General features: G+C 41.3%; 1 protein-coding gene across 6 annotated transcripts in view; it reads right to left on the minus strand.

Moving 5' to 3' along the window:
- CEPT1 (choline/ethanolamine phosphotransferase 1) overlaps nucleotides 1-25186 on the minus strand; it is a 31467-nt gene extending 6281 nt beyond the window's left edge. For 2 of the 6 annotated variants that reach the window (XM_075174431.1, XM_075174427.1), the window contains exons 1-5: nucleotides 25065-25135; nucleotides 22931-23332; nucleotides 19060-19207; nucleotides 17919-18060; nucleotides 2597-2681 (exon numbers count right to left, since the gene is read on the minus strand). In XM_075174431.1, coding sequence (XP_075030532.1) covers nucleotides 2597-2681; nucleotides 17919-18060; nucleotides 19060-19207; nucleotides 22931-23326 — 771 coding nt within the window. In that variant the 5' untranslated portion in view covers nucleotides 23327-23332; nucleotides 25065-25135. Of the gene's footprint in view, nucleotides 1-2596; nucleotides 2682-4028; nucleotides 4083-10271; nucleotides 10317-10608; nucleotides 10694-17918; nucleotides 18061-19059; nucleotides 19208-22930; nucleotides 23333-25025 lie in introns of all 6 variants that reach the window. The other 4 variants (XM_075174428.1, XM_075174432.1, XM_075174430.1 and 1 more) reach the window with 4 other exon arrangements.
- Between the last annotated feature and the right edge of the window lie 2224 nt (nucleotides 25187-27410).

The raw sequence follows: 27410 nt of genomic DNA on the forward strand, positions 1-27410 counted from the left end.
AATGGATGAATGAGTGCTTGCCAGAGCCTGGATTAAAGCAAGTCCAAAATCATTTGCCAGAAAATTAAAGTCAGGCCTCCAGACTAGATGCCATCAGTTTTGTGCAGCATGAATTGGGATTTGAAAATAAAAATAGTTAGGAAATAGTCAGGAAAAGAGCACAGCTAAGCAGCAGTGAAGAGTGTGTAAGAGACTACGCATCCATAAGTGGACACAGAGGCACCCCCTCCAGAAACTTCTTGGCCAGCTCCTAATCACAAATACCACAACCAGCTGGGCAACGCGTAGTATTCGGGGAGTCCTTCTCACAAGGCTGGATCCCACCTGTAGTTTAGAGCTGTTACGTACGCTTCAGTCACATCTGCAAGAGGAGTAACAACTCATAGCGGGCCAAAACCAAGCTTGCTTTATATTCATGAAGCGTTTATGCTGTTAAAGATTACATTGTGGAATAAAACTCAAGCAACTGCAGCACTTTTCTCACTTCAAACAGAAAAAACCCTCTATATAATCAAAGCATCAAACAATTCGCACCTAAGCTTGCTCACTTTACTCACATTTTCCAAATGAGGATCTCGGCTGCAGTCATACTCACCATCCACCAGAAATTACCGAGCTTCAGGAGCCTTGCAGAACAGCATTTTAACACGCTTTAAAGAGAATCTACACTGACAGAAGGAAGGAAGCCAGTACAGCTACACACCGCTTCATGGAAAAAAAGAGCTAATGAAAGCAACAATTGACAAAAATACACAATTCTGCATTTAGCCTATTCAGATTGTTTTGCTTTTCACGTTAGCTTAAGAAAGTGGAATGTTTGAGTATACAACCACATTTTATTCCATTATTTTTCCCCCCAGATAGAAACAAACCAAAAATACCAAACCACCAATTTTGCCATCACATAAAATATTAAAGGATTGGGGAGGTGGGGGGGGGTAAGGAGGGGTTGTGTGATGTATTTTACTCTGCAAGTAGTAAATAGCATTTATCTCTAAATAAACACAAAATCTCACAAGTTGAATGAAAAAGGAAAATTCCTAATTGTCATGGGGAACCTGATCAAGTTTCTTCTCTGCAGAAATGCCTCCATTAATCCAACACCAGACTTCGAAATAGTTTAATCTTTTGGGAGCTGACTTAGCCAAATACTGCTGCAACCCAGAACTTCTAACAGATTTCAAGATTTTGCTGAACAGGGCATTTATTTCATAGGTTATTTTAAAGGGTTATTTATTTAAGTTAAGTTATTAAATATCACAAGAGAACAATTTCTAAGCTCACATAAACAACACCTTGCACTGAATTGTGCCACAGGTTGCTGTGGCAGCATTTTCCCCCCTTTTTTAAAAAGAGAAAAAGGAAACTGAGGACGTGAGTTGGGAAATCCCTATTTGTAATGCAGAAAAGCAGCTGCGTGGGGGTGTTGGCCACACTAATGTCTAGAAAAGTTTGGCACCAATAAGCTGACTTGTAGCCTCATTTTTTTAGAGTTAGTTCTATCCACACTCACTCTCTTTAGAGAGTGTTTACTTTGCAGTTTACATAATTAATTGGGGGGGTTGGGGTTTTTAAGCCTGAAAGCACATGTAGCAAAATTGGGATAGCCAAGGTTAGCTCCTTTTTCTAGATATTCTCTACAATGTTAGAGGGTTCATTTCTCTAGTTATATGAAGCAGATTAGAAATTCATCAATTTGGGGTGATGTGTTTCAGTGATTTTTGACTATCTCTTGGTTTTATTGCAAATCAAGATTTCTTTATCCACCTTCAGAATTGCATTTATCAAGTACACAAACAAGATCAATACTTAGGAAGGAAAACCTTCCGGGAAATCAATGCTTTAGATGTTATTCCCAGAAATTTGTTATATTTATGTATGAACATGTATGCTTTTCTCTGGGCAATGCTATTTGGACAGCCCAACATGGCGTCAGTAACGCAAACAAAGTCAACGACAGCCCATAAACTGCCAGCTGACATGGCCTGGCAACCTATATAACATAGGCAGGATCTATATGCAGCCAGCTCGTGATAGTAAGCTTGCTTAATTAGGATGCTCACTGCTAAAAAAAAATTTTAAAAAAATTTTTAAAAATTTAAAAAAAAAAGAGAGAGAAAACCCCACATGATAATTTTTTTCCCCACACACAGATAAGACTTGTCAGCCACGTTCCGGCCAAATTATCTACTGATCGTTACCAACTGCTCTCCAAAAGTTTCCCCCATACCCTCAATCCAATTTAGTACTCCTTCATGGCTGATCTAGCTTGTTGCATGGAATTCATTCAAGTTTTGGCCAGCTCTCTCAAAGGAAGCTGGACTTCAGTTAAGATACATTTAAGTTTGTGCAACGTTTGATAACCTTCTACCTGCAAACACAAGATACAAAATAATAGCTTGTTTTAATAACTCTGGTAAAACCAGAATGCACAGTTATTGCCATGTGACCTATACTCAAGAATATATATTTCCATTTATGAGGAAAAGTGAGACCTTCCCCTCACAAATTAAACTGTGCTACTATTTGCAGGTAGTTCTTCCAGCTGCCTACTAGATTATTAAAAAGGATAAAATAAGAACATGCACAAAATTACCAGAGATTGCCAAAAAGGTGGTCCTCCAATCACTGCCAGTAAATGCATGATTATTATGAAGATTTGCACTTCAGTCACATCAATTCTGATTAGGTACAAAAAGCCAAAAAAAGCAAAATCATTCAAAGCAATTTCAAATCAGTTATTTGCAAGCTCAGCAGCTCTCCTCTATCATGCACAGTATAAAAACTCCAAAATACTGAGGAAAACAAAAGAGGCAAAATTTATAAATAATTCAGAAAGCAAAAATATATTTTAGTTTTATTGTTAAAATTAAGAGCCATGCTATGCTACACTTCTTGTTTTATGTCACAGTGCAATAAAAAAATCCATTTTGTCAAAAGGAACAGTTGGAACTCTTCTTTTAACTGACCACTGCCAATTGCAGAAATAAATATTCAGTTTTAACCTTGCCCACCAAAAAAAAGAATTTATTTCAGATGATAAAATTCAGGAAAGATATTTTTAATCCCTATTATATTCCCTACCCTACTTTTTAATATGAGTATTCTCTCTGAATAGCAGCAAACTTTAAAAGGAAACATGAATCCCTGAAGAGTTCATGCAAATGTAAATGGTACAGTCAGCTGCATTGCTAAAGATTACACAATTCAGTCTCTAGCATGCAGCAAAAGAGAAACGGCTTCTGGTTCTAGCATAGCTAGAATGTTTCATGGAAGGGCAAGAAGGAAAGGCTTATAGAAAAGACTGAATTTAAGACTTTGTTTTAAAGAGCGTGCAAAAGCCTTGGAGCTAGCAAGAGAGAAAAACAAGGCCATACAAATCAATTCCAGAAACAGAAGAAAAAAATACAAGTGAAATATAAAGATGATGTACTTGCTGGTGTATAATACGAAGCTGTATAATACTATCTCATACTGGAGTACTGTATCAAAAATAGTCCTTTGAGACAGTTGGAAATATTTATGGCATATTTCTTACCTCTAATAATACAGTTCTACCTAAAAGACTCTAAAATCTCTTCTTGCAATACATGCTTTGCTGTTACAAAAATATTGTTGATATTAACAACTGCATAGGCACCAGGGAATAATGGTTCGGGGTTTTTTTTGCCTGTGTGCCTTAAATGAGCTACAAGACCATAAAATTAAGTTCAGTATCAGATCAGCACGCCACTAAGTTTTCTCTACAGCCTTTGTTCCAGTTTTGGAGCGGATCCTCTCATTTGAGCATCTCCAGTCTGGCCAAAATATAATTTTTTTTCAGCAGCAGATCAATATGCACAAAGAATAATTATGAGGCTGCATCTAACTCCCATGTAAAACATTACCCAAAGTACAAGAAAGCAGAAGGGCAACAGTATGTGGTATTGAATACAATCTCTTATCTTACTATGGACTCTCTAAATGCTGGCTGCTGCTTTCAGCAGGCTGTAAAAACACTGCATCCACCTCCCAGTGTGCAACTTCACCTTTCCATCAGCCAAGAGACTTTCTGACCAGCTCTCCAAGAGCACGACACGCACCTAGGGAACAAACAGCAGAACCAACACGTGGCGGCACCGTCGACAGCCAGCAAACAGGATACGATCGCCCAACCCCTGACTATCGCTGTTGCAAACTGCCACTGCTCCCTCCCAAAGTCATAAAGTAAATAGGCAGTGAAGCAGCAGAGGGGAGCGTAAAGGATACAGAAGATGGGAGAGCAGCAACACTCATGACCTAGCCAGACTCTTAGCACAGAATGGGAAAGTTTAACCAAAGCTGCCGGAGGAAAGCTAGAGAAGATTCCAATAAAAGAGAGTTTCCTGTCTTTGCTTTGTAAATTTTCTTTTCGCTACACCAAGCATGGAGATATGAGCTACAGAGGAATTAACCTCAGGGGTCCTCCTATATTTTGATTTGTTCAGTAACAATCCCATAAGGCAATCAGAACTGGCTTGGGGAAAAAAATTAATTTCCACAAGCAGGAAAGAATGTTCTAGAAATCCGTATTTTCAGTCCTCATACAAATTCAGCCATTGAGCTACCTTGCAAGAAAAGGCAGAAATGCTCAGTCATGCAAGAAGGGAGACACACAAAACACCTGATTAAATGCAAATTGGTTCCTCCTAGCTTTTGGAATCAGCATGGAAATGTGTTTTCAATGTGTCCAACTGCGGAAGGGCTGAAGCACCCCCGTGAACCCGCACAGGTTAAACAGGAATGCGTTTTAGCCTATTTCACTACTTCTGACAATGACCTAAAGGAATATAAAGCAACTGAGAATGCTCACAGAAACAGTGACTAATAACTAATGTAGGTAACTCAAGTTTATAGCTTTCCTTGGACAGTAAAACAGATTTCTTTTGGCAGCAGTAATCTTAATGCAAAATAAAGTAAGGTCTCATGATCTGAATTTTTTTTAAAGCATATAAGACAAACTCTTACACAAAACTGGGAGCCCAACCAAATCTATGGAAACAGTGCCTGGATTCAGGTTAGGGAGACAGCATTATCTTCTTTACACAGCCATGGTACAATCTTTGCTGTATTGCCTGTAGTTCTGCCCTCCACAACTCAAATAAAAATGGCATCAGGCAGCTGGAAAGGGTTCAGCAATGAACTGCAAGTATATTTGGTTAAAAACTCCTCCCTGACTTATAATAAGAATCTCATATTGCAGAACAAATAGGAGTCTTAACTTTAATTCTACATAAAGAGAAGATTTTTAACACTAAAGGGATCCTTAAGATACAAGACAGACATAAGACCAACTGAGGAGAAACTAAACACCTGAACTATCACCTAAAGTAAAGCATAAGTTCTAAATAACCAAGGATGAAAAAGGACTGGGAACATCTTACCTACAGGGGATTCTCTTGTCGCCTATGCTCATTAAAATCACTGTTGGATGACTTCTAAAAAGACATGCTCCATAACTGTAGAGTACGTGCCTGATGCTGGAATTATCCAGCAAATTTTTTTTTGCAGAATGTCAAGTGGCCACTACTTGGAAGTCTAAGAATACAAGAATCCAGACAGGCAGCTCCTCAAAGCTACTCCACAAAAGGGAACAACATTTGGAAATAGAAGCTGGGTGAAAGGGAAAAGAGGCACACTGTTCCTCTATTCATTTAACTTGAATTTAAGATGACTGCGCAACTACAGCATAAACCAGAGTAACTCTATGCTGCTGCTGAAAGGAACAGTCATCCTGGCTTCTCTAAAGACCGACCACTTTCTCCCCCAAAACCCAACTGCTCAGTCCCACTTGCTCTGTTGCGCCAGCTCTAGCCTTATGCCATCAACTGGATCAGGAAATCAGCTAAAATGACCCAAATGAAAAAGGAGAAGAAAGGTTCCTGTCCCAATTTCTAGCATATAAGCTTTCCTTATTCATTTTGTGTGGCCTCATGAATGATGCAAGCCCAAAGGAGAGGGCAGTGGAAGGTCTGCACTGCCTCTTTTGGCAGCTGAACAAAACTGCTGAGTCAAAGTGACTGTGCAGCTACAGACAGACGACAATGGAGTAAGAGGAGAAATAAATGGGAACGAGTTAAGGCTTCCAAACGCAACACAAGTGGACAGCTACCAGCATTCATAAAAGTCCTAAACAGCCCTTTAAATGTAACACAGTTAAAGAAGTGAAAGAATGCAATTAGAAAACAAAGCCACAATGGCTTTGTCAAGAAGGATACTGAGCAAAGGTAACGCACGGCACTACCTGTAAAGCGTTAACACGTCAGGCAGTCTAGAGGACATTCATTCCTACACTTTAATGATTAACTTGTATTTATGAATTCCTTCAAGATAAAATGTGCTAGTAATAAAAAGATCCATAAATTGCCTCAGTCACCATATTGTTTTTAAACTCTGGTAGAACTGGGAAGGTACCTAATAAAATGACAAGACGAAAGTTGGGCTGCATGGAAAGCTGCTTGCTCAGTGTGGATGTAGACCGACTAAAGCCTTTCTGTACTACCCTGGCCTTTTGAGGAAAAAATATATATAGCTTGCTTTAGTGGCTAGGGAAATTGTTTGCAAAGCAGGGTGATAATATTCCTGCTTAAATATTACATAAACAGTACTATTTTTTTTTCCACGCAAAGTTCCATTGCACATTGGAGTGCCTCTTCCTATGATAAGGACTCTAGAAAACGCAAACTGGAGTAGTGGATCATTTATTGACTAATGGTAGAAAACTATTTTTAGCTTCAATGCAGAAAGATAGCTACCACTAGGAAAAAAATCCCACAGCATTGGGAAATCAGAAGTGGGGAGAGGCCTTTGGTGCCACAGATCCCCTCCATTTAATTACTGCACACAACCAGTAGCCTGGTACCACAAGCAGACCTATAGGAAAGCAAAAACATTTCAAAGCAAGAAGGGAATCAGCCAGTTCAAAGTCTGATTCTATTTTCTCCTTGTGTTTGTATTTATTTACTCATTTAAATGCTACAGTGGACATCCTAAGAAAAAACAAATGGAAAGAGCTAGCAGCATGAATTCTGCAGCTCAAGTGGGTTTCTTAAAGTCTCTTAACTGGGATATTTTCAGCAATCACTTGAGCCACACTTCCCCTAACCTAACAGTTTTTTTGCCTGATGTTTCCTGACAATTCGAGTCATGTCACCATTGCCCAAACAGTTTACGTTGCTAGGATGATGCAGAGACATAGTGCACAATATGTGGCAGATCCCTAATACCTATGAAACGAAGAAAATGAAACAAACCGTTTCCCCCAAGACAAGCCCACACTACAATAGATGGACGTAAAGTTATTGTAACAGTTCCTCAGCAGACACAAAGCAGTCTAGTTCCAAAGATCACGTCTTCAAATAAAGCAGGGACTTTTTCATCTTCTAGAAAATAAACAGAAGACCCTGAATCGAGATTTTAAGATCACCAGGAACATCCAGGCAAAGAACCAAGGAACAAAGATCAGACACAGAAGACAAAGCAACAGAGAACCTAGACTCAATAGTTTAACAAACTAAAAATGCCTAGACAGAACATCTAGTTGCAAGATTGGGAAAAACATTGAAAACAACCCTGAAAAATACAGATTCTGCAGCAAACTGATGTTAGGAAAGAATAACAACCAGCAGCTCTGCAGAACTGAAGAGGGCTAGCAGGGACTAGGTCAAACAATGTCAACACCGCAGCAGCTACCTTTGAACTAAAGATGGTAAACAAGAATATCTAAGTCTTTTAATTCAGATAAAGTTAGGGAAACATAAAAATTTTGAGGTTTTAAATGCACGTTTCATCCCTCGCTCCCTGTCTGCCTAAATTCACAAGACAGCAGAACGCCTACAGAGGTTCAAAAGGCATTCTCCCATTCTTGCAATGAGACTTCAATGGATTTTACTGCACACACTGCAACACATTTTACTCTATTAATCTGTCCTTCCTTGTCGTGCCAAACTTCAACTCAGATTACTTGCTAGTTTTCAAACTTACGTTTTCTGACATAATAGAAGGTTATCAGGAACAGTATTATTTTAAAATTTTATTTCCTATAAAAGTATTTTCCAGATTCATTCATCTTAAACACCTTCATTTTCGATTCCTCTATATGCAATATTCATTGTGCTAAACTGTATTAAAACACCCACTTCTGGTTTTTGGAAAACACCAAAATGTGAGGTGTTTACAAGCAAAAGTCACATTCCACCAGTACAAGTACTGAAGGGTGACATTGCAGAGCTGCAGGAAGAGGGATGCAGGGCTGAATACAATTCTGCATATTTACACTTTTAAACTTGATTCTCAAAATCTTTTTGTTTTGCATTGTTTAAAGCCTTCATGTTCTTTTAAATCATTTCTCCATAGGCTAAAGGCATAAGCAAAATTCATTAACAGTTTAAGAAATTTTTTCCCCTCCTTGATGAATAAAAAGCCTTACTACCCAGCACATGTAAGTACAGGGTTTATCTGTGTTGCAAGAATTGCAATCCCTTCACTTCATATTTTACCAGATCATGTAGTATTTTCAAGGTAGGGCTGTATTATTATACTTTCTCACTACAAATGTTTGTCACATGAAACAGCTATCAGATGAAAGAGAATAGCGTGAATATGTATTTCCTGTAGCTTAACCATCTCAGAGATGGTGCAACACTGAAATAAAAATCGATACCACCTGACCTCAAACTGCATAAAATAAGCGTGATGCTTTGCGTGTTCTGAGTGACTTAGAAGCAGCAGCATCTTTACTTATTAGTTAAGACTAAAAATAAAGATGCTAGAAGACATCTGAAACGACATATGCAAGAATTTAAGATGATAATTAAGTCTATTCTGTAATTCAGTATTCCTGAAAACTGGTTAAAATTAGCATGCATGCGGGGACTTGTCACAAGCAAACACGTGGCATTCTGTTACTGGAGCAAAAGTGACAAGATGCTCACCCACTACACACACCAGTCCTGCCAACCACCGCATTCATTTGTAAAACAAATTTCCTTTTGAACAGCACAGGCGACCCTTCCAAGGGTGGAGACCATAGGTGGGGGTCTACAGACTGACACCTCCACCAGCTCCAGGTCAGCTGCGCAGAGAATCAGAACTCCTCCCTCTCTCCTCCGTTAGATGGCAACTTGTCTCATCCACTTTAAACAATTCACTTTCATTACAGAATTTGAGTTGCTTCCTCTCACATAACTATCATACCAATGACTTTGGAAGTCTCTGAATGTTTTGGTACTAAGGGATTTATTCCCCCGCCCTAAGTGACTTCTCAGGCAGAGTCATAATGTCGTTATCACAACTGGCTAAAATCTTGATTAAGCTCTTCCTTCCTTCAAATTATTGCTTGCTACATTACCATTTCCTGACACTAAGTGTTTCCAGCCTTTCATAGACTGTCAACAAAGTATTTAAAAATTATGGCATCTGACTATCTTCAGAGCACGCCTAACTGGCACTTGGTCTCAACTGTCAGATGCAGCCAGTGGATATGACATACAGCATGATTTACCAGATTGCTGGCATTGTTGGATCTAAAGTAGAGCTGTTAATTAAGGACTCTTTCTAATAGCCTTATGAAAGCAGAGATCGTGCTGAACCATTACGTGAAAAAAACCAAAAGAACAGCGTAATTTGCATCAATGCAAGTTTAACAACGGGCATGTAAACAAGCCACCAAAAAAAAAATCTCAGTTTTATTTAAAATCTGATGCAATTCTAAGGCGGCTATCAAAAAGCTATTCTTCCATCCTCAAATATTTCAACGGAAACTCCTGGCTAATAATCCAGCAACTATGAGAAATTTCAAGGAACCTAACTTCCACACTTTTAATGATACCATTTTATTCAGGAGGGAGGCAAAAAACCCCCACCTATATATACACACTGTATTAAAAAAGCTGAAATAAGGAAGAGAAAGTCCTTTCTAAAGAGTAGTAAACCAGAGTGGAGAAGGATATATTTAGCACAGACATAAGGAAAAGCATTTTGAAAATAAAGACAACCAGGAAATGAAGTTACTTAATGATGAAGCTACAAGCAGAGTTAAGCAACTAGACTACACGGATGAAGTGGCATAGTTCAAAACAGGCATTTTAAACCAGTAACTGGTGATTTTTTAAGCTATTGCACAGCATACAGTTCCCTGAACTAGCCAAGCAATTCTTTTTTCTGGTGGAAAGGTATTTAAACAGCAACAAAAAAAAAAAATTCTACAACTTTAAAAAGCAGTTCCAAGAAAATTACTCTACACCCACACTTACAGAGCTGCTTCCACAACCCTGGTTATCTTTTAGGTGAGGCCAGAACTGTGACAAAATAAAAAGAAATGTTTAAAGCAAACTCTTCTGTTTAACAGGCAGGTTTTTGCTTTGTTTTCAAGTAAAACATGATGCTTTCAAAAAAATTTCTTTCCGGTTAGATCAGATTTTTACTGCTCATTCATACTTTGCAAATAATTTTTCCCCCACATATTAAGGCGCTTGTGAAATGCCCTTGGAAAGATGCTTTTCATATACCAGTTACTCTGTGCATGACAAAGGTGCTGTCTCTGCTTAGTCCATGCGATTGCTTGCCAGGTAGCATTAACGTTCGCTTTACCGTATAGTTCCAGAACCAGGGCCCCAGAGTTCCTGTGAGAAGCTGGATTGCTATTGTACAGAGCATAGACTCCGTAACATCAAATCTACGTGTGAGGGAAAGAAACATTTCAAAACATTTTCCTGAGCACTTCAGTTAAGTGGAACCATTAAAACGGATCTTCAGTCACTGCGTAAAGAACAAAATCCAGACAACTACTGTGTAGCATTGAGATAATTTAAAGGGTAGGTCAGAGAAAGGGAATAAATGACCACAAAAAATGAGAGTATTAATGAATTAACAAAAATATTGTAACACACAGTATTTTAAACATTCAAAACTCCATTCAGAGCTTCTACAATTTAGTTTTACAGTACCACTCCCAACACATGGGCAAACACAATCATCAGTGTGTGCATGAGAAAACAAAATTAAATTCCTTGCCTCAAGTCACAGCAAATAAAATTCATAATCAAACACAATCCAGGACCTCTCATCTCCCTACCCCATGCTTTTATCGCCAAAGGACACTGAATATATGAATTTGAATATATGAATTCTTCATCTAAAGATGCTACTGCATATTTTTTTGTAGAGCAGAAGCACAGACTGCATCTTCAGTTTGCCACCTCTAAGGGGAAACAAGGAATTACACTCCCTGCTCACGCAACTCCTTGGTTTTTTGGCAAATAATGCTAAAAAGTCAAGTGAGCTCTGGTCCCCTATGCAGTGGCAACTCCTTTCTGTATATATTTATTTTTCACCCTGATAGAAAGGGATGAAAAAATAAGCTGTAGCCAACACAGCCACAACTACATTACGGTACAATACAAATTTATAGCATTTTATAACTAAAATATTTTAAAATGTGATCAAATTAAAGTTACATCAAAGCATCTACTAAAAGAAAAAAAAAGATTTCAGCAATAACAGATTCAGCCGTAACAGAGATCCTGTTTATTGCAGTGCTTATCAAAGTGTGCCTGGAACAGAAGCATGCAGACTGCCATCGAGTAACATGCCAATCGATTAAAAAGGTACATCAGAGAAACAAAGTTCTTCGTGATCGCACTGACAGAGCTTGAGAAGTGCAGTACGATGTGCAATCCCATGCCTGGTGAGAGGGTACACTGAATTTCAGTTAAGCATTTTCAGTTTAATTATCACAGCACATAATACAGTATGTAGTTAGAAAAGGTAACATTTGGTATTTTAGGGAATACAGGAACAGAAAGTCACATATACAAACAACACATCTTTGGTACTTTTGGACAGCTGCAGGGTTTTTCTTCCTTTTTTTTCCTATGTTATTCTAAGTGATATTTGTAATTCAGACATGGATTCATTTTTTAAACATTATCCAGGAACGCTTAAGAGGGGGCCATCGACCTCGGCATGTGCTTAACTCTACTTAGATGTTGGCAGCGACAAGTCTTGTTTTGCATGCTGTCTGCTCTGCTGGGCTCCACTGTAAAGCTGGCGAGAGTCTTGAGCCAATTAACACACAATTGATTAGTCATGCATCCAGAATATGCTCTTGTCAGTGCTAATTTATTGTGCATATTCCATGTGCAATTCTTAAAAGGTCCTGTTTGATGAAATCAGCCATTAGACTTTACAAGGGCCACCGCTGAATCAAGTTTCAGAGTTTAGAGACAGCTGCAGTCAATTTTTTCTTTGTCCAGAATGGTGAACCGAAACGATTCAATTCAAAGTTGAGAGATTTCCTGAGAAAGTAAACCAACCAAGAACAACAGGAAGCCGATACTTACACTGGAGAGTGCTCTGAAATCAAGTCAATCACTACCAATTCAGCTGATCTAATACAGCTTCTTTTTAATATGGTGTGAAACTAAGGAGGGCATTTATATACTGTCCTCCTCCTTGCAACAGTCCCGTGTAGCAGAACACAGAAGACAAGAAAACCACTCGTGCCTCATCAGAAAACAGAAGGTACGAGGCTGGGAAACTCAAGGCGATATGTCTACTATTTAATACTCTGCGCAGCAGCACTCTGGTCTGAGAAGTGATGATTCTTCCATCTGTCTTATCCGTATCTACCAAGCGTGCAAGTGGGATTACTCAGGCTGGGCAATGAACTATGAATCTGAGCATGAGACAAAGGATTGTTTTCTTAAGGGAACCACTGCAGCAAGAAAAGAATGTTCATCATCACAACACAAGAGAAAAAAGGCTGAGAGTCACATGCTAGAAGTCCAAATGCTTACTTTTAAAGGTTGTTATGGAGTTTAATTGTAACGCACTCCAACCCAGCATTTTACTTGGACGTAATGAAATAAAAATAGCATGAATAAAGCAAACCGTACAGAAAAAAGAAAAGCATAAGCAAATTAGAGCTATTCCCAGCTACAGGAAATTCATCTTGAGGTAAAAATAATATTAAAAATGAGCCGTAAGCTCTTCTCCTTTCCTTGTTGTAATACACTTAAGATGATATGTAAATTTTTCCTTCTGCTGCTCATTAACATAGATTAAAAGTCATACAGGTCAGATAACAAGGTGAAGCATGTGGCTATTATGTTGAAGCTCACTATTTCACAGAGCAGTAAGAACATCTTTCAATGATAAAGGCAGAAAAATCAGCAGCAGCATCTCTGCACATGCTTGGTTCCTGGTTTAAAACACTGTTACGGGACTTGTGAGAGGGAAAGGAAAAGGAGGAGGAGGATCATGATGTGGAAAACCCCCCTCATCATTTACGTCAGCCCTCAGCAATTTCAGCTGTATGTCTTAATGCTGTAGCAAGGCACTTACACATATTTATGACACACACCAAGCACTAGAGAAATGCTGACAGGTGGCAATGAGTGACTGAAGTACGCAGGAGAAGGCAGGTTGCAAGCAGCAAACTTGACACCTACCACGATACTTCAACATGTACTTCTTGCAAGCGTAGAGAAACTAATTCCCCCCTGACATCAAGAGAGACTCTACTGAGCTTCAAACTTCCCTCTGCAAATAACCAAGGTATTAAAGTTCTTCAAGAAGTGTTGGAAAAACTCATAAGATGGAAAGTTTTAAGCCCTGTAATCATGGAGATTACTGCCTTATCTCCTATCATAATCCTGAGATCCTGAAGCTGTTCCCAAGAGCAGGAACTCAATGTGCTAAACTTTGACTTGGAAGGCTTCCATCTCTGTATTTTGATATTTGGTGTGAATTGTCTATCCAAGACAACACACTAACTCCTTTTCTGCTAAATGTTAAAGAGGAAGGCTTCATTTTAGCTGCTTTCTGAAATACAGCCTCATTTACTAATCTCTCCTTTATACCTGAGTGGTAGTACTGCAAGAAGGCTCAGAAGGTTAACCAAATTAACCTTCCCTTCCTAAACCAACCTCTTATCAAGTGGGCTCTTGCTTATGTACAACTGCTACAGTGTCACTGAACAAGAATGTTCCCCCAAATTCTCCAACATTCCTCAATAATGGCTGTTTTGTTAGCCTGAATGCTTTTGCTTTCTCTAGGGACTATTATTCAAACAGTGAAGTAACATTTTTAACTTTTCAGTTATACAAAAGCTGCTAAGAACTGATTCTTCCCCTCACTATTTACTGATATGCCTTTATGAAGCATCCTTAGAAACTAATTTCCATCTCATTGTGTGTATATATATTTACACATAAACACATACACACTTATAATTTCTACTGTTGCCAACTTTCCATATTTCAATAAAGAAAGCTTGGGATAAACCAGATAATGCAGTATCTCATAGGAGAAATGCTGGAGACCATGGTGCAGCAACACCCTCATGTCTCTGGGTGGACCTTTGATGAGGGCCCACGGAGTTTTTAAAATATGATTTAGCACTTCCCCCCAGTCCAGCATGGCTAAGCATACGAGGTCTTTACCTGTGCAGCGTTGTGTCTCACGTCTCTTAAGACAACGCCCAAGTTGCAATGCAGAGCCCAGCTCAGATCTAATAGCTCTAGCTTCGCTTCTAAGTATCCTGGATTTGAGACAGCTCCTGCAGAGTCAGACTGTCTGTGCACTGACCTTGTAAGGTTAGATACAGCGCTGAACCTGCATAAACACAGACATCTCCTAATATACTTCTTGAAGCCAGAACAGTGAGCAGGTATAGCATTGAATCCAAGTGGAGTAAGTTTGGATCTGGAAGAACCAGAGCTAGTAATCACAACTGGGCTCCAGCTAATGGCAGGCAAATTCCCTTCATGGTTTGTGCACCATATTCCCGAATGATTCTAGTTTCTGCACCATGTTCCTCAAATACCAGATCTGCTTCCACACGGACGTGGAAGTCCATTGGGGCTTGCCAGTTTGATTTTTGTGATATGCAGAAGAAAATGCACTTTTTCCAAACCAGAGATGCCCCAGTTATGGCACAGCTGTACCCATGCAAGACTAAGCCTGAAACAAAGCTCATTCTGTATTGCAGCACAGCAAGTCCACAATCCAGATAAACCTGTTACTGTGCTGAAAAACAGAACAGGAGACAAAATATTTGGACTGCTTTAATATTGAATGTTTTCCTGCAATTCAGAATCACCTTTCTGTTTCTTCAAACATGCAGTCTATTCCTGCTCTTTCATGAGTCCATTCCCAGGTCAGGTGTTTGTTCTTAAACATAACTTCTGCATACAACTCTATCCATGCTGTTCCCTCCTGCCTTTGCACTGTTGATGTTACTTACAATGACTTTTACTACAGCCAGTCCAACTTGCTTTGAGACACTTCCCGCTTCCTCACGGGGAATCTTTAAGCAATACTGACCTCTAGCTATTTTTTTGAGCTATTTAACCAACCTCAAGTTGCTTTTTGAAAAGTCTGCGTCAGCTGCCAAGATCTAGTAAAACTATATGATCGTTTAAAGATGGAGACAGATCACAGGACCCTACCGTCTCAACTGATTATTCTACAATCCTGGAGTAGCGCAGGGCAGCTCCCTGCAGCTGTCAGTGGGAAGAAAAAGAACCAGCACAGCTGATGTATTCAGTAATTGGGCACAATTAAACTAACAGTTTTCCTACTCCACCTGCAATACTCCATAGGAATTTAGCAGAAACAATCCCATTTCCTCCTCCCTCAGGGTGAACACTCCTGCTCTGCAGATAGAGTCTGACACAAAGCGCGCTCTGCACAGCTTCAGTGAATTGTCAAGGCTGGTGCAGTGACAGCGTGTACGAATCAGACATTCTGTTCCACAAGCATACACTTGATTTGATACACCGATTTATCTTTTTAATTTTTTTTGAAGACAATGGTCTTTTTCAGCAAGCAAAGTTGATTTAACTATTCAAATTTGAGCTGTGTGGAAGGAGCAAAGTATTAATCTTGCCCTTTAGCGGTCTGCTGCTCTTCTCTGAGCCATTTCCAATATGCTTATTGAGTTGATCTCAGTAATGAAATACAATTTCTTGTACATAATCTCATTACAGAGATACAATAAGCGATAACCAACCGTGTGCTCTTTCCTGCTTCTTTGGAATGAAAGGCAAGTTAGAAATGCTGTCACTTTTCCTAAAACATAACTACTTTGCACAGCCCCCTCAGTGTATTTTTGACATAGAGTTATTACATAGGATACACAGACGGGAAAAAGCTACCGTGCACTAAGACCTTTTCAGCTCCTTTCAACAGCTGTCTCCGATTCCACTTATTCAGGAGTAAGAATACCTAAGCCTGTGTGCTCCTGTGAATCTAAAAGCGTAGATAAAATATAGACTTTTTTTTCAGTTTTATGATTGGCAAAATGAAAGCTTCAGAAAAAACTAGTAGCAAACAGTGAGAATCAATTAACTTGATAAATAATCTCAGAGCTTTTGCCATAGAATTGAACATCAGCTTATGGCAGTCTATTAACCTTATGACATGGGGCAAATGAAGAAACAAATGTGTTTACTATACAGTGCTGTCCGTTACCTAAAATAATGATACACACACATTTGTGTGCTTATTGCCGTCTCTAAATTAGCTACATATTGATGGATCATCAAATTCTCATAATATGAGGCCATGCAGAACAACAGTATCTGCTACAAAATGCTGTCTCCAAAATAGAAAGACTCCTCACAAAAGCAAAAAGCAGAAGTGAATACCAAGAGTAATGTACATATTTGTCTGGAGCACAAAGGCAAATTGTGTGGTTTTGACGCTTCCATCTGTGAAGTCAAGCACATGCCAAGGTTGGGGTTTTTTGTGTTCTTTGATCGGTAACAGGAAAACTTTAATTATCAGGGCCCTGTAAAGTTCAAAGGGAGCTAAAAGCATTCCGTATTGAGACTTCTGGTACAGCATGAAAGTTAGAAGCCTAAAACAGAACAAAATTTGAGCCAGATGTCTTACTGGAAAGATTTAAGTATCAGAAAATTAACTGAAACTATTCTATCTGCTTTGGTGTAGTCAGGGTTAGAATAGGGGTCTAGATTTTCTTTTTTCCTTCCTCCAATAGATATTGAAAACTGCTCCAACATCTTATATTTTTGAGTAGAAACACGTAAGTTTCTCAAAAGAATCTGCATTAGTATTCTGCCAATAAGAGCTGTTGTAGACAAGAGATCCATAATTGTACCGTTTTAGCAGTATCTGGGTATCCATAGATCAGTAACAACAGACTGTAAATAAACAGTGCATGTTGTAGCATTGTTTCAAAATCCCATACAAAACAAGGGCAAATTTCAGAGGTTTCCAGGTGCAAAATCATTCTGCAGTGTATTTACTTGAAATATATTTGCTAGATCTATGAATGCAAACATAGAATAAAGGTATATTTCCACATTAAGGCTAGTGAATCCCACAGCTCACCGAGTCTTTTTGTTAACTTTCTTGGCATTGCAATTTTGATCCCATTATTAACAGAACCACGGTCTACACTAAGAGGGATTCAGAACTTTAAAACTGTAGGCACAATGTCAATGAATACACTATATTTTAAGAGTTATACTTAATAGTAAATGTTAACTATACATCATCACAAGTCAAGCAAGATCAAGAGATAGGTAGTTAACTGAATACTAAAGCCAGACTGCCACCATGTGACAAAAGCATTCCATTCTGGGGGATGAAATATCAGGTACCTTCCCTTATTTATTTAGGTTTAAATCACATCAGAAGCTCATAATTAACTAATATGACAAAAGGATATTTTACCACTCCTAAAACAAGCCAAGTAACATTCAGTATTAATTGCGGATCCTATAGGTAATAGCTGCCACAAGCTCTAAGTGTGTATACGTGAATATAAACAATTTACTACTGCTCTAAGTACATGAACTACAATCACATAAAGTGCAACTAGACAGGAAAGCAGCCTAACTTTCAGTTTTATTTTCAGCCAAGGTACTTACATGCCAAAGCGCAACGTTCCAGAGACGTACGTCTGCCAATGCGCGCAGTAAAACATGAATGTTCCAGCAAAACAACAAAAGAACATCCAGTCAGGGTTCGTTCCCAGCTGCACAGCAATACAAGTTCCCAAAACCACAAAGACTGCAGAAGAAAATCAGTCACATAGTAAAAAAATAAAGCGTGTATGTGTGTAAAGATCCTTACCAGAAACAAATCTAACAAAAGGACCCAGAGAAGGAGAGACAGTGTGAAGGTATCCTGATGTGTTTTATTTCACAGGCATAAGAGATTAACACTTCCATTTAAAAAAGTACAGACTGTAAAATGTATATTTAAATTCATATCAGTTATCAGAAGTCCTCAATATTGAGGGTTTCTTAGTCTCCTACATTTTTATTGAATTTAATGGGATTAGATGTCAAGGGACTTGAGTGACTTATGCAATTGCAGCCTGCGGCCAGAGTTTTGGGGTTTTTTCATGTATCCAAGATTCACTGAACATTTTTTTTCCCCATTTTCTGAATTTTTATTAAGAAAATCCAAGGTCTGTCATTCAAGATTCATGCTTCCCCACCCCCCCGCTTTAAATACACAACTTTAATTTTTTATGAATACTTTATCAAAGCATAAGAGCTTTAGAATTTAAGTAACCAAAAGCATCTGATCATTCTTTTGCAATGGGGTTAAACTTCAGGCTGGCTCAATGAACTCTACCTACCTAGAAAGGAACTGATCTTGCTGATTCTAATCTTAAACTCGGACTTCTACTGTCCCATTGTTTAGGCTTCACACCTGTCTTGCAATCACTTTATATAGATTCGATCTAAAATAATATAGAAGAGCATTTTGACAACTTCTTACAGAAATTTTTTTAGAACCAAGACTCTGATAAAGCATATACAGAAGACTGCTGGCTCAGACTGAACTAGTCACATGCTTAATTTTTTTTCACTGTAATACAAGAGAAGGTATTCAGTTGATCAAGAGTACTGTCTATGGAAAGAAGGTTGACTGAAAAGCTATACATTCAGCAGTACCAGTTGTCCTCTTCTTCAGTAAAGAAGCATTTTTCTGTATTCCAGATTTGATCCCTGAAATAGAGTCATTTAATCCTCATACTTCAAGTAAAAGTGACAATACCTGTGGAAAGTGAATCACAGCCATGATCAAAGAGTTCTCCTAATGGAGTACTGCTATTTGTCCTTCTTGCTTGTTTTCCATCTATAGCATCCAGAGACTGGTAGATGAAAAGGCCACATGCACAAGCAATGTATGCCCAGGGAGGTGCCTAAGAAAGAAGGTCAATGAAAGTAAAAGATTTTTTCAAACCTTAAAAAAAAAAAGCCTTAAGTTGAACTATCTTACACCTTCATACAGTAGTTTTCCATTTGCACACACTTCCTCATCGCATTCATGGACCTTTCAGTAGCTGGTCCTTGCAGGGACAGGCAGAGGGGGTTATGACATGTGAAATGTAAACAAAGCAGTGGCAAGAATTACTAGCTTAGATTAATAGGTATAGCACATTTTCTAAAGCAGCAAGCTGCACTGTACATCTGAAAAAAATTATAGTACTACATCTGCGAAGTGGTGCGCAATTAAGGTCTTGCTTCTCTTTCCTGTAGGGGTATGTGTAAGCTGTGCGAGTGATTTAGAAACTGGAAAGCTTTCTTAGCCCCCAAAAGGTGCAACTCTGTCACAAACGCTGAGCTCATCTTCACAAGACCTCAGTGAGGTGTCACCTACTAAAACACTGCCAAGTACAGGGTATTACCAGGCTGCAGTGGCATTTGAGAATTATGTCATTGCAAAGGGCTCCAACTTCTAGGAGTTCAAGTTTAGCTGTTATATTTTCTGAGATCTGTAAAGCTTCAGTGCTCTGCAGTACAGCACCTCCACCACCAATTGTTTTTTTCTATTATTAGGTAACAGCAGCTTTGCCCAATCTATGTTAATAACCCTTAATATTCACATCCTGTATAGGAATTTATTTCTACAGAAATACAAATGACACCGAATCCCTGCTAGCCCAAAGACTACAATTCAAGCTTTTTTTAGTATTTGAAGCATAAACCGTTATTACCACAAAAGTCAGAGGGCTGCCATTAGTCTGTCTCAGTTTACACATCCACAAAACAGGTATTATTGGATATTTTGCAATCTCCACATTTGACACACTTTATAAAAGTGAGCAGCTCTATTTTACAGACCACGCCAATAAAGTCCAAATACAGCTAAGTAGCTTAATCAAGCTGACTTGCCTCTCATAAAGCTCTGGAGTCCAGCTTCTTTTGGTCTACCCAACCATGACTCATTTGTAGCACATCAAGTTAAATCTATTCTTTCTACAGCTTGCATTGTTCCTGCTACTGCATTTTAGTAAAACAGTTCATTCTGCCTCAAAAGTCGGCACCACGCTCTGCTTTTAGCAGTGTAGCTATACAAACCATCACAAGAAGAGAGGTAACAGGGAAACGTGTCACCCAAAAGCAGAGGATCACACTTAGACAAAGTTATGATGCTACAGAATTCCATCCCATGATGATATTTCTATTTCTTATGGATAGATACACAAGGTTTAAATTATCTTTCAGTATCATGCAATTTTTCCACTATAAACTTAAAAAAAAAAAAATCAGACTGCTGGCTCCCTCTTCTTTCTTAAATGCTACTTTTGTTACAAATAATATCTAAGTGGAAACACCTAAACTGGTATCTGCATAAGATTTCACAGCTCCCTCTCTCATCCAAATCTTTTTTTTTTTTCCCTTAAAAACAAAAATTCAGCTACCATTCCATTGCTCAGCGCTTTTGCTAGCTGGGGTCTCCCCAACTAAGCAGGCAGTAGAACTATTCGTATCTCGTTTTCATTTGGCTGCCATCGAAGCTGTAAGCCATAGCTACATCCCCTTGGCTACACCCTTCATCAACAGGAAGAGACAAGTTGCTTTTGAAAAAAGCAGAACTAAGACTGAGCTACAAGGAAGAGACAACTTACATCTGAAAGCAATAGCACTTTCGGGGGAAAAAAAAAAAAAAATCCGTTTCTGGAATTTCAAAGCCCCATTTTCTTCCCCAGACAGCTACTCGACACTTAAAAATCACAAGCTTACAGTTCCACCACCGAGACGGCATCCTCCTTGTCATGCCAGCACACGGGGCTGCAGGGCCATATGGCAAATCAGATCAGCCTGAAAGCTACCTCAGCAGAAAGTTATTTTCAGCTAAAGCGAGAAGACAATCTCATTCGCTTAGCACAAAGTAACTCTCAAACTGTTAAACACGAAACAGTGTTTTAATACAGCAGACTACAGCTAACACTATGACTTTCTGACACTGAGCGTAGCTTAGTGTGTACTCCAGTTTAATTACCAACCAAAATACAACTGTTCTCTAAATTTTAAGTTATGCTCTGGTTCAGTGGCCTATACTAGCTGCTAAGTTCCTGAAATACAGACAGGTTGAAGTCTCTTATCAAACTGGATTTCAGAGTCTCAGCCCCCATGTAATACTGCTATGGGAGCAAGAGGCAAGTTAAAACCAAGTCATACAACAACGCCATAGTCTGGAAAAGGAAGGAGCTGCTCTAAGTATTCACTGCTGAAACTTAATATTCACTTTTTATCTTACACCTGCCAAATTCCACAAGTAATTGTGAAACTATCTATTTCAACAGATCTCTAAAAGAGGCAAACATCCCTTTACTACGTCATACGTGGAACAGGGATGCACAATGTTGGATCTGCCAACCTACATGGGTTTTTTAGAGTCTGGATGGAAACAACCTGATGCTGCTTGACTACAAAGCATTCTCCCAAACTCAAATGGAGACTTGGTTACGGAGGAGTTCAGATATTTTAAAAGCTAGAACTCGTGAGACATTCTCCAGCTATTTGATATGCAATACATTTTCTGTACCAAATTATTCCCTTTTTCAGTGCTTATAGAGAAGAGCAGCTTTTAAGGTTCAACATTCAAGTGACGAAACTTTTCCAGTGCACAAAAATGAAAGTCTTCAAGTGCCTTATGAGGTAACTCTAGCGAGGGAGAAAAGTCTCTGAAACTAGTAACTTGAAATGACTTGTAAAGACTTTTGTACCCCTGAAACCAGGAATTGCAGGAAGTCAAGACAGTTCTCCTGAGGAGAGGTCAGGAGCTTTTAGTGCTTTCAGAACAAATAAAACTACTGACTTTTATCCAGCTTTCTCACAGCACAGACTACTCAGGCAGCACGCTGCTTAAGAAGACAACTTTGTGTTCCCACAGCTCATCACATGCTGTACCTAAGGTCCTGATTTGGTAATATGAACTGCCAGGGCTCACACGGGATGAAGAAAGGTGTTTCTTTATTTTAGTAAGCTGGGTTTAGTCACACCAGCCACGGAGGCAGCAGCTGGCCTTGATCTCCCAAGCTGCACCACTTTGGAGCTCAGTCCCTTGTCTGAGCTCAAGTTCCTCGCTGTGTTGCAACTCTAGCTGGGCTCGCAGGCAGACTCAGCTCGCTGCCAATCGAGTCACCTTGCACTTCTTGTTGTGCGGTAACTCTAGATCAGAAAGCTGAAGGTGACTAACCCGCTCACAAGCGGAGAAAGAAAACAGGCAAAAATTCCACATGCCATGCAAGATAGCCACAAATTCATTTCTTAATTGTCTGCACATGCACTCAAGCCTTGTGGGGCTGCACCTTTAATGCAGCAGGTCCTTCACAGCTGCGACCAGAACAGCTATTTTGGTTCTAGACCCCGTTTCATACAGTGCACATTGGCCAAAGGAACCGCTGCTTCACTCAGCAAGCGGCATGCTAACCCCAGAATCCGTATGTGCTCTTTTTGCATGCAAGCACTCACATAGAGGCACAGACATTTACAGAGATTAGCTTAAACGTATGAGAACTGTGGGCTGGTCAACAAGAAACAGTTCTCCACAAAGGAAGAGCGCACCAGAGAACGGTGCCAGCTGCTGCTAGGTGACAGTAACTACGAACAAAGACTGTCAGAGGTCCACAACTTACCTGTTCTGTAGCTGTTGGGCAGTAATATACTAATAGCAGAGTTGTAAATATATTTATTAACAGTCCAATGATGGTGATCAGATTCGGGGCAATCCAGGCTGGAACTCTGCCAACTAACCATTCCCAGTAACCTTGCATTAGGGGTTCAAGCAGGGATCGTCCAGCACTCTGATATTTGTGTTCTTCTAACCGTTTCAGCTGGTGCTTTGACAAGGGAGGTGTAGGCAACTGAATTAGTTTGCTTAACACGCATCCAGCAGCGGGACCGTGACCGCAGCCCGCGGGGGATTCCAGGTGCGACTCCCCACATCGCCTCTTTATGTTTCGATGCCCACTCATGGATTGGGCGGCCTCAGAATTTTTATTTGGCAGGTAGCAGCTGTTACGGAGAATCATAAGATCCTGCAACATAAAGGGTTGAGACTTACTGAAGGTGAAGAGCACAAATGAGATTTTAAGATATCAAAAGTTTCTGGGTGCTGCTCTAAGGAGCATTTCATTTGCCATCAGCAGCCAAGAAGATTTTATAAGAGTTCTCCCTTAGAAAAGAAAGATATTTGGAGAATTGCTGAGGGAAAGACAGGACACAAGTGTTCTCAACACAGTTATAAAACCGCAGGTTGCACTTGTTTACCCTCCTTGCTGCTTACTGAAGCAAATATCCTGCAGCCACCAGCCTAAATTTCATCAGCAGTAGAAACTTACACCACACCACTGACTTATGTTACAGACTAAGGCACAGTCAGTCCCCTCGCATCTCTCGTAGGGGGGCTAGCTGTACGTAACAGACGTACACCACTTTAACTTATCAATTGATGGCACTACAGGTTTCTCTCTATTTGTAGTGTTTTTAGTTTAACTGGTTTGCCTCTTTGGTGAAGCTGAACAACCACCTAAAGGAATTTTTTTCAGATCGCTGTTCCTTATTTCAGTTTTGCTGTGGCTTTTTTCTTATCCAAATTTAACCCAATTCAGGTGAAAGCTCATTGCCTATTCAACTTTTGAGATACGCAAGAAACATGCAGGAGCTAGAGAGCTTTAGCTGGTCAAAGACAGCCTACAGACACCAGCACTAGGCAGCTGTGAAAAGAAAACACAGGGTCAGGAACAGCATTTCCAGTACAAACAAGGACCCTCGCGATGTTCCCTCTCCCTTGAGGGCAGGTGACCAGAAACACATAACTCTCTGCACGAGCTAGAGGAAAAGCAGTAGAGAAAGAAGACTAAAAAGAAAAGTTTGCTATTTATCTATAAGAGCCAACCAGAAAAAAAAAAAAAAGAAAAGAAAAAAAAACTGGTGTGAGGTCTAGCAGAATGAAGCTAGAGAGGGGAAGATGACAGCTCTCTCTAAAGCCATCAGCAAGGCACATACCAGGTAGGGAAAATAAGCTATGGAAATCAAAGGTCAATACTGGCATAAGAACAAGTGCTCTCATTTCCACTCTCCAAAGCTTAATTAAAGCAATTTCCAGCAGTGAAAAGCCAGCCTCAGAAAGCCCTGTCAGTGGGAGGACAGGAGAAAGCAAGCAAACAGGGCCTTGCTAATGCAGGAACTTGATAAGTTTGGGAGCAAACAGACTTGCACCCATTCACTTATCAGGAAATCAGACTTAGTCACCTAGGAGGTCCCTGCGGGTCTTGTCCTGGATGACCAGAAAAATTAGCTCCAATGCAGAAAACTATACGCTTTCCCTCTCTTCCTGAAGGGTTGCTCCCCCCGAGGAGAGAAAACAACCAAAGACCTCCCCGTCCTCCAAAACAAACAACCCCACACCGCCCGCCCTCCGCAGGACTTTCACCCGGGCCCGGCTGCTCGCCGGCAAACACCCAGGGGAGGGGAGGGAGGACAAGGGCACCTCTCGGCCCAGCCAACCGTTTCGCCCCCAGCCCGAAGGAGGCAGCCCCGGGGCGGCCAGGGCCCACCCGCACCCAGGCCGGGCGGGGGTGCTGCAGCCCCCGGCCCAGCCCGCAGCACAGGCCCAGGCCCGACCTCAAGGACCTCCCCCCTCACCCACACGGCGCCCCTCTCCCTCAGGAACCCCGTCCCACCCGGGGGGAGCGCGCAGAGCCGGGAAGACGGACCCCACCCCCTCACCTCCCGTCCGCCCACCACCGAGGAGAACCCGGCATTTACCTCAATCTCTCCGCACCGGGCGACGCTTTTACGCCCCTTTTGCGACGGCCGGAAAGGAGGTGGGCGGTGGCAGCGGCGCGCGCCGGGGGCGGGGCAGGGCGGAGAGGGGCGGGGCGGCGCGAGGCCGCCGCGGGGACGGCGCGGGAGCGGCTGAGGTAAATCGGGGGGGGGGCGGGGGGGACTCACCGCGCACGGCCTCCCCTCCCCCCCGGTCCCGCCCCTCCCGTGGCCTCCCCCGTTCTCCCCTCAGCGACCCTCCGGCCCCCCTTCGCCTCCCCGTCACCCCCCCAGCGACCCTCCGGCCCCCCTTCGCCTCCCCGTCACCCCCCCAGCGACCCTCCGGTGTCCCGTGGACTCCTCGGTGTCATCCCCGGCCTCCTCCTTCCTCACCCCCTGTCAGCCCTGACCGCCCTCGCCGCTGTCCCCCTGCCGCGCCCAACGACCCGCCGGCCGCCCTGGGAGCCCCCAGCGCCCCTAGAGACCCCCAGTTACCTCAGGTGTCCCCCCTCCCTCCCCAACACATCCCCCGCCACCCCGGTCACCCCCCTTGTGCCCCCCCGTCAGCCCTAGTGACCCCCCATCACTCTCCCTGCTGCTCCAGTGACCCCCAGCCACCATCCCCTGTGGCCCCCCATCGCTCCCAGGGACCCCATCGAGCCCCTCAGTCCTCTCACCTCCCTGCGCCCAGGCCCCTTACCCCCAAGGCTCCCCATTTCCCCCCTCCATCTCCCCATCCTTCCTGCCCAGCTGCTCTCCTAAACCTTCCCTCCATCCTGGTCCCTTTTCCCTCTCTCTGACCACCCTGAGCTGCTCCAGTCCCTCTCCATGACCTTGCGGTAGCTTCAATTCCCCAGCCGTAACACGGGAAACTGTCTCCCATGCTCTGCCTTCGAGTACTCGCGTATTTTTAGCTGCTTTTCTCTGGTTAGACAGGTTGGGCTGTTCATCCTGGACACTGAGCTCCTCACTCAGCTGTAGCGACGGGCCGGTATCGTGGTATGCCACATTTCTAAAACAGGCACTGGTACATCCTTAGGTCATGGTATCTTGTGCCTGGCTCTGTTTGGTTTGGTGCTGTGCCATTCTGCTGCTTCCCCAGCTGGATAACAGGAGCTTAGTGAGGGCATAAAGATCCTCGCCTCAACCCTCTGGAAGCTGACCCTCATATCCAAAAGGTTTAATAGCAACTTTTTTGGTATCTGTACCGAGAAAACACTCAAAATGAGTCATCCATCATTATCCTGCAGTGGGAACAACAAACACATTTCCTACTTTCTTACTTCCAGTCCTTTGAGGATTAGCAACCTTTAACCGTTGTTATCAGTTTGACCCTGACAATAAGTTGCGCAAATGAACGTGTTCAATCCCTTTCTGACTCATCCCCATCCAACCTTCGTGTTTACTTAGGAATGCACACGCAAATTGCTTTGTCTTTCTTCCTTCAACACAGTGTGTGTTGGAGTATTTTGCTGGAGAGAAAAAGGAGTATCCCTTAGTATGGCTTCATCTCTGCCTATCTTGCTGAGCAAGCAGGGAAGAGGCAGGTTGACAATCAGGGCATCAGCGTTAATTTAGAAATTTCCCTTTTCCACACATACTTTCAACCATCTTTTCAGCATTATCATTCTAGATAACGTTAACTTTCTGCCGTTAATGGTCTTGGCCACCTTTCATTTTCATTTGTGGTTTCTATTCCGCATGCTCAAGCATGTGCAGAATGCTGCTGCACACTTCCTGCCTTTAAAGAAAAACCTCAGAGATGGTTAAAATCTCCTTTGATTTTGAAACACTTCCTTGACTTGCTCTTGATGATGATTTGATAATGTCTATCGCAGGAGGGATCTGTGATACTCAATCTGGGGCTTAAAAACCCTCTTAGGACAAGAAAGTGCCTGCAGATCAGGATAAATGTTTATGAAAATCAGAGTTATGTTGAAAAGAGAGGCTAGCCATTGCCATTATATAATCAGTTGGCAAAGGACCTTGTGAAAAAACAAGGAGGTTGAGTGTGTTTTCTTTCTTGCTGTTGAAAACAATAGGACAGGATGAGGTGTTAATAATAATTTATTTCAGGACCTTCCAGCTGGCAAATTGTGAGGCAATTCCGTCCTGCCTCCCAGTGATTTGAGATGCCCCATTATGCGCCTGTGCTTGCCCAGACGCTCCACGTTCAGAGCCCTGTGAGTTGGCAGTGTGTGTCTGCAGCAGTGCAAAGTTTGGACGGCCTCGAGTAGACGGTGCCATAAACGTACGGAACAAAGCCTGTGTTTGGTATATACAGCCTGCCCACACAGTGGCGTGAAAAAAAGACTTGATATCACTGGAAAAAATTAAACAGGAAGGAAA

Source organism: Calonectris borealis, chromosome 26 (assembly GCF_964195595.1).
Source record: "Calonectris borealis chromosome 26, bCalBor7.hap1.2, whole genome shotgun sequence".
Lineage (NCBI taxonomy): Eukaryota > Metazoa > Chordata > Aves > Procellariiformes > Procellariidae > Calonectris > Calonectris borealis.